This window comes from Cyclopterus lumpus, chromosome 23 (genome assembly GCF_009769545.1).
Source record: "Cyclopterus lumpus isolate fCycLum1 chromosome 23, fCycLum1.pri, whole genome shotgun sequence".
Lineage (NCBI taxonomy): Eukaryota > Metazoa > Chordata > Actinopteri > Perciformes > Cyclopteridae > Cyclopterus > Cyclopterus lumpus.
In genome coordinates this window covers 10581816-10594490 of record NC_046988.1, presented here as the reverse complement: position 1 = coordinate 10594490, position 12675 = coordinate 10581816, and the positions used below count along the sequence as shown (strand labels likewise).

At 42.7% G+C, this 12675-nt stretch overlaps 1 protein-coding gene across 9 annotated transcripts in view; it reads right to left on the bottom strand.

Annotated features, from left to right (window-relative positions):
- Positions 1 to 4577: 4577 nt before the first annotated feature.
- The window catches only part of dock4b (dedicator of cytokinesis 4b), a 100239-nt gene continuing 92141 nt past the window's right edge, over positions 4578 to 12675 (bottom strand). For 5 of the 9 annotated variants that reach the window (XM_034526020.1, XM_034526023.1, XM_034526026.1 and 2 more), the window contains 4 exons: positions 12601 to 12673; positions 9984 to 10100; positions 9177 to 9241; positions 4578 to 6962 (listed from right to left, as the gene is read on the bottom strand). In XM_034526020.1, coding sequence (XP_034381911.1) covers positions 6507 to 6962; positions 9177 to 9241; positions 9984 to 10100; positions 12601 to 12673 — 711 coding nt within the window. In that variant the 3' untranslated portion in view covers positions 4578 to 6506. The remainder of the gene's footprint in view (positions 6963 to 9176; positions 9242 to 9983; positions 10101 to 12600; positions 12674 to 12675) is intronic. The other 4 variants (XM_034526021.1, XM_034526025.1, XM_034526027.1 and 1 more) reach the window with 3 other exon arrangements.

The window sequence follows — 12675 nt, the reverse complement described above, 5'->3', positions numbered from 1 at the left end:
AAAGGCCTCTTTACAGCTGAACTAGCCAGACAGAACTAAGGCAATCACCCAAGAGAGCGGGGACAGAGAGCGCCTAACATTTAATTTAATATACACCCCCACAGAATGAGAGCGGGTGACAGCGAGGTGTTAGAGAAGAGCAAAAGAGTACCTTTTAGCATGGCCGGCCTGATGCAAGTCTTGATGCAGCTGCCCTCCGGCACTGCTGCGCAGACTAGTGAACCACAGGGGCTGGAGTGGAGGACGGGATCCAGAAGCTCGGTAAACAGGGTCGCCATTTGCTGACCTTCGGGAGGGATGACTCACTGGAAAGGACAGGGCGGTATGATAATGAGAGAACTGCAGTAGTGTGGTTCAAGTGCTAGTCTCAAGCAGGCTTGTAATGGTACAAGATCATCAGGGCGTAGCGGCATTACACTATAAATGTGTGTATTATTCTCAGTTACAATGATCGTTAAAGGGTATGAGAACATCATTATTAAAAAAAACTCAATTATAAAAAAAATGTGATATCCAATTACAGCAAGTTTTTCTTTTTTTGTGTGTGTGCCAGAAGTAAACTGTTACTTAATTTCGCCTTTCTCACAAAGAAGAAAAGAAAACATTCTTTAAAAAAATAAAACTGTGGTGTACTTACTTGGTCACCGACACCGGTATACTGTTACAAACACATCAATGTTAATGCTTTTAATTATTTTGGGTGATATGCTATATAGCAGATGCAGGTATTTGAAGCTTTGAAGCTCAGGCCTTTACTTTATCTCGAGAACACCGATAGCTGTTTCATTGCACGTCTCACCAAGCTGGTGTAGAGCAGAACATTAGTATTGTGTGCCGTGAAACTGTGCTGTGTGATTTCTGCAGGGGTTTTAGAAAAAAAAATACTAAACAAATATGCAGTAAGCAGTACAATACGCGTCTTCTAAGAATACACACACAGACCCCCCACTTGATCTTTTGTCTCGTCCTCCTCTTCGTCATTCAGAGCATTTGAAACTACAGCAGTCAACTCCTCATTCAGCCGAGTCGATAGTCCTACTAGGACAGCACAAGAAAAGAAAAAAATTAAACATCACTCATAGTTCCATTAAAATAACCCAGAGTATCTGAAGCCGTCAGGTGAAAATCCCCCATAAGCTGCTAAACACAACAGAGCAGATATATACGAGTGGAGCGGGGAGATAAAACACGGCAACTATTCTTTGAAACTTCTCCTCAGCGTGCCTCCGAGATGGAGGTTCCCTGCAGAGCTGCTCCAGCTTCTCCTCTCCCCGGAGACATTTGCAGAGCGAGACAAACACCTTGGGTTTCTCTGCGGCTGTGTGTTCTCCAGAATTCGCCCCAGGCAACTTTAAATTAATACCTAGCACTGCCTTTCCCCTGATAATTATGTATCATCACCCATTGAATGCTATAAACGGAAGATGTTTAGTGCTTTTGGAACAGGGCTGAATGAACTGTTCTGCAACAACTGGATGTTATGAATGTTGCATCTTTTAGAAATGTGCTCAACGTCAGCACAGGGAAATCTGCAGGTTCAAAAATATTGACATGTTATTACAGCTCGCTGCCTTCCAGCCATACGGCTCCTTTTGTTGATGGCAAGCGATCTGCGCTGCCTTAAAACCAGGACGGGCTTTGTTGTATGCGACTGCAAGCAGGACGCAGCTCTTCTCTTAATAATGGGCAGATTGACAAGCCTGTGGAGGTTTGCAACTGGCAACAATTCTCCCGGGCTCGCTGAATGGCAGAGGCATCATGTCTCTCCCGTTGCTGCAGTACGCGCCTCTGTTGCAAGGAGAATTCATTCCTGACATGATAATTGCTGTCAAATTACAGCCAACCACCAACTATTATGATGGGTGGTGACAGGTGAAGTGTGTGGTCTCCCCAATCGCCGTACTGCACACACACACACTGGAGTTGAGGGAATACACACAATATACACATGGCCACGTGTTTTGCAATTGTTCAAGGTCCCTTGGTCAAGCAGCACAGTTCCATCAACACACACACACACACACACACACACACACACACACGTTGAGCCGACGTGTGGTAATGAAATGCTTTGCGATGAACAAGGAACTCTGTCCCTCGTGTGAATGTGTCTTCTTTTATCACACACCAGTAACTCATCTGCAGCCCTCTGAACCACATGAGCTCTAGAGGGAGATTCCCACATGTTTAAAAAGGCATGATGACCATGAGCCAAATACACGTCTACATAAAAGAGAATTTACTGTTAATCTGAACACGACCATTTGAAAGTAGGGACATTAAACAACCGTTTCTACAAAACATGGACACTGTGTTTTGTATTTTATTCTGTAAATGTGTTCTTTCTTTGATGCAGCGAAACAGTGAGCACAACTTCATACTTTTAGTTGCATTTTTAGTGGTCTTTTTCGACCCAAAAGACGACTATAGGCCATTTTCACAGCAGCTATTTTGACATGTAATTGCAGGCTAAAAAAGAAATAATTATGGCCCTGTTCCATTTCGGTGGGCCCTTGTATTGTACGTGCTGGCTCACTGCAATGGCTGTGACACAAATAGAATTGGACCTTCTTCACTGTTATCAATTACACCTGTGTTTACGCTGCAATTACATGTCAAATGGCTGCTGGGAAAAGAGCCTTTTTCCAATCGCACAAAAGCCAGGAGATGGTGGAAAGTGATAATTATAAAGGCCAACATAATAATTCAAAAATAGGCCTCTCTCTCAGACATGTTGTCAGTAGGAAAGGCCCAGGTGTTACTAATAACAAACAGCTATTTTCTAATCAAGTGTTCCAGCAAGAGCGGAATGCACCACACCGGAAATCTAAGCAGCTAACTTGAAGTCAACCACGGTTTATTTTTAAATCAATTATTCACGCCTGTGCTAACTCTGCATACCGCCACGAGCCACATTGTCTTCAGTGAACATTTTATTTTGTTGCCACTTTATTTGTACCTTTTATATATGGACCTCTGTTCCAGTTTAAACACGACTAAAGTCACGAGAGCTGCATGTGACGCCTCATAGAACTTGCTTCTAGAACTTGCTTCGCATGCTTGTGTGGCATTTTTACCAAATTCATCGTCTTAAGTTTGGCGTGCTTATTAACGTGAGCCTAAACGCTTAGTACAGTTTAGACCAATGGAAGTGTAGCTAATTAGTTTAGCAAGCGGTTGGTCATAAACCAAAGTTAATGGCTAAAAACAATTAAAGACAAAGCATGACACCAGCCCTCGAGGTACATGTTAGCATGGCCGAAAAGCATATAGCCTTTACCAAAACAATAATCTAAAAGTTAACGCCAGAAAATGTGGACAAAAAAATAACGGCGACATAATATGATATTTCACATTCCCCCACACATTTGAATGCAGGTGATATTCAGCAACTAGCTACAGCGTACATGTGTTAACTGGCACACGGCCAAGGGGCAAGACGCACGCGGTCGCACGTGGCATTTGTCCCGTCCCCCTCCATCAGCGGTCCCCAACCTTTTTTTTTGCGCATCGGACCGGTTTGGTGTAAGACAATATTTTCACGGACCGGCTTCCAAGGTGTGTGTGTGTGTGTGTGTGTGTGTGTACTCCGAATTATCGCCACATATTATGCAGAGCGGGCGCGTGAGAATCACCTGTAGCGATAAAGCTGTATTTTAAGTAACGTTAGGACATTGTCTTTTAAACACAGCTTTCTTTTACTTGGAAGTTGTAGGTTCTTCTTCGTCTTCTGTCTCCTTATTGGGCCATTTCCCCTTTCAAAATACGTCCTCCAAAGATATGGTTATTTACTAATTTTTGCTCGCTTGTACATTTTTGGGGTCGCGAATCACGTGACCGAGACGAGAGTTTCGACATGTGTCAAGAGACGCAGACGCACAGACCAATGTATCCGGTCATTTTTCAAAATAAAACATCTTTCAAACTTTGATATTCGATCTAATATTTGTTTCATTCATTCTTTTTGTATAGGGCCCAGTACCAAAGGACCCTAGTCAGCCAAGCGTGGGTTAAAAACACCATTTTAAAACTATTATATCAGCCACTGACCTTAAATTGTAGAATAATGATGAATAGCATCAACATTAATCTAGAATTATCTAAATTATCAAATACTCAGTACACCAGCAGGCGGGGATCTGTCCCTAATGACCCTTTACCTATCGTCTTATTGATCAGTGAGTTTAACCTCATGGATGTACCGTCTAATGCACATTCATCTTTTTCAATTTATCTCAAGGAAATCCAAAGAAATAGTCGATTCTACCAGAGAAGAAAAACATCAGTATTCAACCTGAGCAAGTTAGAATGCAAAAATATACCATTTTAAAATAAACCTCTCATATTAACTAATCGTGATAGATTTGCGTTGCACATGGTTACCGCCAACAATTGCGAGTCCTTCTTCCCTAAATCACGTCTGCTTCCTTCCAGGGTAGAACGTGAGCCCGGGTGTGGCCATTTCAGTGAACTCCTTGGGGTGCATTATGTCTCATGATGTCTGCAGTGCTGGGAGAGAAACCTCAATACCCCATAAATCTCTAAGGTCTCAGAACAGAAATCTGCCGATCAGTCCATTTGTATTACATAGGGCAGTTTATTGAACTTGTAAATGTGTTAGGTGTCATTATGCATGACCTTAGTTTTTCTACACTCACAAAACCATAAAAGTTTGAACATTTATAATAATAATTTGCTGCTTCAACATTACATTCAAAGCTGTAAATTGTTATAGCTACATTTTGTTAAAAACACAATATTTACATTAATTGTAATACACAAATTTTATATTTGGCATACTTACATTAATCTCATCATATCATTTACAGGTTCTCAAGTACTGATTAATGTGAATATTTAATCTCAAAGATTCACAACAAATCAAAAAGTAAATTAACAATACAAAAATGAAACATATAAACAATATCAAAGCCCCCAAAAAAATTAAAATGTTGCACAGAATTTACGTTTGATGAATATTTTAAGCCAAAATGTCCTCTATTTTACAAAACAATGTGAAATGTGCCCGCCACAGAAAACTTAATTCACTGCAGCAATGCAATGTGGTTGAACTGTACAACTAGTTATAGTGCAGTCAACTCACGTCCATCTTTTGAATCAACAAAGTAAATCTCATCTGTACAAATATTTGACAATGATTAGTTTGTAAATATTTCTTCAATAGAGTGTCAGTCCTTGAGTGTTTTAAGGTTGCTGCCGAGAGTGAAACTCGGTTCCAATTACTGCTTCGTCAAATAGAGAGTTCCTCAAAACAGTAATGGTCAAAATACAGACAATTAAGTCTAGTTTGTGCTTGTCTCAAGTTACAACTGATCAATACATATAACAGTTTAATTTTAGGATTTTTTTGGGGGTGAAATCACTTTTGTGAATTCAAAATTCGGTCTTAAAACTCTCTGATCCAGTTTAACAAAAGTTTCTTTACAGCACATTGTACATTTTCCTTTGGCAAAATACTTGGCGCACCCCCTTAAGATCTGTTGTCATGTACATCATGCAGGAGGGATAGGGTGTGTTCATCTAAATGTCAATGGTCAAAAGGCAAAGTTCTAAGCATGCAATTGCACCAGCTTTTGCCCTTATGTTTGGTCCAGGCTCATGATTTTATTGTATATGAGGGCAATTTTTGGTAAGTGTGAAAGGCTGATTTAACATTCTTGGGAGAAGGGCAGAAGAGTTGTTTTGATGTCAACTTCCCACTGAAAACCTCTCTGGTTTTCTGATTTACATATGACTGTGAGTTAAATAATGTGGAGTGAAAATTGCTCCCATTACTGTGCTGAAGTTATCTTTGCCAAACTTTTTAAATCACTGCAAATACTTTTTCGTCTGGCAGAAATAACAGCTTTTTTTTTTTTTTTTTCTTTCATTTAACGGTAATACATTTTTGTTAGCATGTTAACATTTTTCTGTCCAATTCCTTGTGTGGATATGACTATGGGAACACACCCGTTTCTACTACACTTCACTGAAATGCATACTCAAGGCCTCTAGCACCTTTTTAGCCATATAGTATACCAATGTACGAGTCGATTAAAAAAAAATAAAAATAAAAAAAACGTGCAAGACTCACGGATAAAAGACTCTGTTTCCAATACTTAAGGCAAAAACAATTCTCATATATACCAATATACATATATTTGAGATTATTACATCTATCAAAACTGTGTTTTTCTAGAGTGTTCTGGTAAACATATGTTATGACTGACCGTGGTGACCTATTATACACACTAGAGCTAAAAGTGCAGAATGACCAAGTCAAAGTCAATGCAATGCCCTCTAGTAAATACAAAAAGAAACGTTCAATATTTGACCGTTTCTTCAGTCTTTTTTTGACAGCCTGTTAATCTAGAGGCCCGTGTCTTTTATTGGAGTGTAGGTCAGGAATGCCAAACTGAAGATCACAAAAAACAAGTGAGTGCCCAGTAGAAAAGTGCAAAATACGCCAGTGTGTTTCTTCTCCAGACCTGGACCCAAACCAGCACCTATAGCTGGGACACCTTCCTGGGCAGAGGCCTTGGTCTGGGGACTCGAGGGTCAGAGGTTCCGTCCAGCTTCATGCTGCCAGTGCGGAGCTGGTGAGGCTTGGGTGGAAGGGCCGGGGGGTCCGTCTGTGGGGGGATGGAGAGACTGTGGGGCAGCGGCACGGGCCTGCGGGGGTTGTTCCTCTCGTACACGCTGTAGGGGGGAGGCGTCTTATTCTCTCTGCGGATCGGCTCGTCTGAGCTGCTGGAGACAGAGTTTGGCAAGGTGGTGGGGGGAGGCAGCGGATGGGGCAGGTGGTCACCTGCAGGCAGCTCAGTGCCAGAAGCTTCCGACACGCTGCAGCGGCTGAGGGAGGAGATGCCACTGCTGTAGCTGCCGGAGAGGACGGGGGAGTTGGAGACCAGGCTGGTGGACTGGCACTCGGTGGGCGAAGGGGTGAAAGGTGGCACTGTGGTCTACAGGGGGAGAAGGAATGAAAAAAAAAAATCATGCGTTTTCTTCATGCAAAAAGATTTTGGGCTTTTAGCCAAACAACAAACCTTTTGATCATCAATTAATTGCATCATAACAGCCCCTGAACATCTTGTTTTTTTAACCATGAATGTCAAACATGACCTTTTTCCAGCTTCTCCTTTGTACTGATTTGCTGTTTTTCTTAGTCGTATGGTAACAGCAATCCAGGGCTGCCAATAACTACTATTTTAATTATGAAGGTGGAATTACTTTTTGAAAGACAAAAATTTTTCAAAAATGACAAAAAACAGTCCAAATATTTAATTCAGCAGAATAATCTGCAGAATGACCTCGGATTGTTTCATTCAAAGACATTTGTGTTAGGTTAAAGTATCCAGCATTTCACAAGAAAGAGGCAAAAACTAGTTTAACGTCTGCAAAAAAAAATGCCCGAACATAATATAGCATTATTTGAATATTTATGGCAAAAGCATGCAACCATATTGTATGCATGCCCGATTCTGTGTGCTGACACAATACTTAAAAAAAAAAGAGAGGGCCAGGTTTTTACACTCCATCAACCGGCCCTGTGCACCGAGATGAAAAAACACAATATGCCACACTTCCAAACTCAAAAATTCGATCACTCATCAAAATATTTTTCTGAGCAATTACACCACGCTGCCTTTATTTCTGCTAAAATTTAATTGGATCTAGTGGAGTATACAATTGATCAGTAAGGTGGTATTGCTCATGCTTCAGGGGGTACGCACTAAGAGAGGTATCCATTTAGCATGCACGACTGGACAAACCTTTTCCCACATCTGGGGCGACCGTGATGAAAATATGTGTATTTAATATAGTGCTGACAAGCAGTTTAAACTCCTGACCCAGTTCTCCAGAGAGAGGCTACCACTGGATATCAGTTCTATCCCTGCAGATGAGTAGGTGCAGGCCTGTTAGACTGGCACAATGTTTTTTCTGCAGGTTCACTATCTGTCCTGGGGTTTGTGGTCTGGTAATGAGCCCCTAGCTGCACTGACACACAGAAATGGGGTCCATGCATCCCTGGCCAGAGGTGTGTGGTTGTGTGTGTTGAGTCATGTGTGCCAGATAATGGGGTCCACGGTGGACCTGTCTCTGGCTGTGCTGTGATGGGCAGCTAGGCACTTTGCTTCGAACCTCTTCTATCAGAGCACACACACGATTGACAGAGCATGCTGAGTTCCAAGCTGTCACTCACTCTCCCCAGTGTCGTTCTTTCGGACGGACGGGCGGGCGCGAAAACACACACGCGCGCACACGCACATGCACACGCACACGCCCACGCACGTCGTCGTCGTCCCATGCGAGAAGTCATCGCACCCGCAGCAAAGCTGGGAGCTTCGCACCGACGCTCGTGACGAGCCCACAACGAAGATGAGCAGGAGGCGGGGTTTCAGTTCACCAGAGTTTCAAAACAACGTTTGTACCCCTCATTAAAAGCTCACTCAGTGCTTCGTTAACCTTTCCTGGACCTCTACCGCTTCCGCAGTCTGGTATTAACTACTAAGAGGCTCATTAGCAACAAATCAGAGCTTGGAGACAAAACGAGAGTAATCAGTTTAACTGCAGATAAACAAAAAAACACTTGCGGTCAGAGGTATTAAAGACCCGTTTCAACACATCTCATTTGAGAGATGCTAGAGGGAACATTCAATACAGGTCTCATAGCATCAATAGCTTTGAAATTTAAATTCACTGACAAGTACATGAAGTGAAGTTGAATAAATCCATCTGGTTATGCATATTTTTGCCAAGCAGGCCAGGAGGTGACCTCCTCTTAGAGCCAGAATTAAACCGTGGAAAACAGTTGGCGCTCACCAGGTGTACATTTAGCTAACACGATGAGTGCCCTCCAGCCAGTACCGCTTTGGGTCCTCTTTGGGACAGCAGTGTCATAAAAAGGCTACAAAATCCGCAGCACTGGAGCAGTTAGCAGCTTCAGTGAACAGTAATGCAAAGCTCCCAGGCCTCGGCTTAACACAGAGTAGGATAAAGACCCTGGAGCTGGCCGGTGAGACCGTAGCAGTGCAGTACAAAGGCCCGAGGCTGTCACCAAGCAAGGTCAGGCAATCTCAGGGAAAAGACAGAGGAACAATAAAAAAAATTTAAAAAAAGCCTGAAAGTCACACCAAACGGACAGTGAGGCAGTGAGTAACGGAGACAGAACCAACCTTTTGCGGCGATCTGGACGCGGAGACAGGCGACTGCGACCTCATGTTTTTAGCCGACGAGCCTGCTGACAATCGGACGAGAGCGAAAGCGAGAGAAAAAGAGGGAAAATTCAAATTAGGCAGCCGTCTTCTTCCATTCACCTTGATGACACAGCGTGAGTCATGCAAACAAACACACACGGAGCTGAGAGGGCCATTGGCTTAAAGCGCCAATGAAGCTGTTGATGTTCTGCAGGTTCTTTAGGCTGCCTTAAGCTGTTTCCACATCAAACATCTGTTTCCCTTCTATTCAATGAGGACATGTGAGTGTGTGTGTGTGTGTGTGTGTGTGTGTGTGCGTGTGCGGGGGGAGGGGAGACACTCCATCTGTGTATTACGCTGCTGGCCAGCATGATAGATCAGAAAGCACTGGGGGATAAGTCAAATCTGTATACAAGTAAACAACTAAAATACTGTGTGAGTTGATGGTGGAGAAAGCCGTTGTTGAAATGTAATGACATGCAATTCTCAGGAGCAAAATCTGGAAAATTGACTGGAATTTCAATTGGGAACCCTCTCAAAGTCCACTGAGATTTTCAGACTTGTTGTCAGCTGAACTCACACATCACATAACCAGAACATATCAAAGCCAGTTAGTGAAGCAAGACATTAGGAGCAGCAAGCCAGGAAACGGTAGCTGAGGGTCTCAGATGGGAAAATGTCACTGTAGGAAGGTGTGCGGGAAAGCCCCAGGTGTCAAAAGTCGGATTGGAAAAATTAGTATCATTCTTCAAAAATCGGAGAATTCATCATGATCAGCCACTTTACCTGAGTACGGTGGCCTAGGAGGTACAGGAGGGCATAGCATTTTGCCAAAAGAATCAGAGAAGGATGGGGCGCCCTCTTTGACACTGTCTAGGCTCCAGCTACTGGGTGTGGGTCGCACTTACAGTACACAGAAACAATACACGTCACTCAAAGGATTATGGGATGACAACACAACATGGAGAAACACATTTCAGATGGACGGCATGATAACACGGAAACAAATGGCAGTGACACTGGTTTCACACCCAACGTGCAGGAGTGTATATGTTGCCCGAGATTGAGTTTAGGATGAAGTGCGTTACTTTAAAAGTAAAAAAAAAAAAAACGTGAACACGCCATCTTCTGCCAAACAAATTGCGCTATTTCACTTGACGGATTTCTGTATTTTCCTTTTTTCCTGTGGCCTGAAAAAATGTCGCTTACGTGCATGCACCGCTTACGACGAGCAATATCTGAGGAAGGATCTTCAAGCATTAACTCTTCCACTACATTCAGAATGTCAACAATCATAAAATTAATCTTTCAGCTCGGTATCCTCTTCTGCTCTAATACATTATGCCGTGCTTGAGAAGACCAGAGTCATATAACTCTGGGACCTCAGAGAGTTGGTCGTTTACAGCGAGACTAGTGCCGTCATTATTTCTGCCTCCTGACACGGCTAGAACTCCATTGGACATGCATTGTCAGCGCATTTGGGACTTTGACCGTCAGAGCTCAGTGTACATTTTTGACATCCTATTTTGATTTGTACTTTAAAAAATAATTTAAAAAATAAAAACTTTTCTTAATCAATTCGTCTTCCTGAAATTCTACGCCGTGTATCAATTTGTTGACACCTTTTTGTTTTCTCTTACTTCGAGTCCTGTCTCTCTCGTGCTTTTTAAAAGTTGGTAGATGACTTTGGTCCATAAATGTGTTTCTGTACTTCTATCACCCGACATTACATTATATTACATTACTACAGGGGCGTAACATAAGCATGCATCGTGTTGCTTCAGTTCAAGCAGCAAAACAAAACCTCTGCAGAAGTGATATTTGTGGTAGGTAGTCCTAAATAATTTAACAAAAAGCATATAAATGGAGCGAGGAAATAGAAAAGAGAAAAAAATAATGGCCGAATTCTGATCAATTCCACAGCTGCACATTTGCTGTGAAAGCAGGTTAATGGGTTTTCCTAAATGTACATTTCATATCAACAGGAACAAACTATAAAATACGCCATTGAACCAACACTACTTGTTCTGGTAGAAATCTCAGACGGTTCTTGTTTAGTCTTCAGGTTTATGGGTCACATTCAATCAAACTAAAGTAGCCTCTCCAAGTCGAGGAGCGGCATCAAGTGCAGGCTTTTCTGTAAAAATGATATGTAATCACACACTATTGAAATCACAGTCACTGCGATTGGTCAGGTCGAAGTTTATGAAGTGGTGGTAGTCCGATGCCTCCGGGCACCGCGACTGAGCGGGCTTCATTTTCATTTCACAGCAAACAAAGAGTCTGGGAAGCATCATATTTTAACAACACTATATTTGGTATCTGGAGTTATGATTTGGAGATGTGGCGAACAACACGTTCACACAATCACAGGCTTTGTGTAAATTCTAGCAGCTTTTCGTCATTGTCGCATGCATAAAAGGTGTCATGTCACCACAGTGTGGCAGCTCATCAATCTCTCACTGCGTTATTTCACAGATCGTGCTCGAAGCGCACGGAAAAGGTGTGCGAGTCGCAAGGAAGCTATCGTATCCACACTCTTCACTCTGTATTTTGAGGTGTCTCTTCCGCAGTCCTCGCTAATTATAATCACAAAGTGTTTGTGAGAAGCACAGATGGAAGGAAATGCATTTCACGCGGGCGTTTTACTCCTCATTTGTTTTGCCAAAGTTCAGAGAAAAGTATTTTCTGTTAATTACACAAGGGGGTGGGGGGCTGTAAGCTTTCAGTCTCAACTCATCGGCATATTTTCCCCCACAAAATGCAAGAAATGTGCATCTCTCCTTGGTTATGTTGAGCAAAATTGACAACCAGGGGGGCTTAACTAATAGATGTGAATTCATACATATGAATGTCACACACGTCCATCAGCGTTGCAGGAATAGTACCTGCCATTTTAATTTCTGTGTAAGGATGAGGGAAGATGAAAAGCTGTACGGTGTTGAAGAAAAAAAAACGGAGCCCAGTGTGTATGCGTGTGTGTGTGTGTGTGTGTGCGTGCATCCTTAGGCGCTCCCTGAAGCAGCTGTGTGAAGACAGACGTCTCAAGTCACTCTGAGGTGAAACTGTCACACACACTCCGCGTTTGGACAGATGACCGGCAGCCTGGACAGCGGTGTAAGCGGCGGTGAGTAATAGAGGAGAAGCCCGTTACTGACGCAGCACCCCTGCAACACCCGCTCTAACAGCCACGAACACTCAAAAACACTAAATAATAAAATAAATAAACCGCACTTTTACCATAAATCTATCTCGCCTCAATTTGGCATTATTATTCTACTTGAGGGGATTCCCTGCAAGGTGAGAGTGTATTTTTGGAAGGTGGCTGAATGTAGAATGTCGCTATTCATTGAGTGCGTGGAAGAGAAGGATGTAACAGAATATGCTAAACGTGATGTTTTACCTTTGTCTGGCGCTGACAGGTTGGGGTCACTCCTTGGTAAAGTGGCATCACCTATCTGATGAGGAGGAGCTCTCT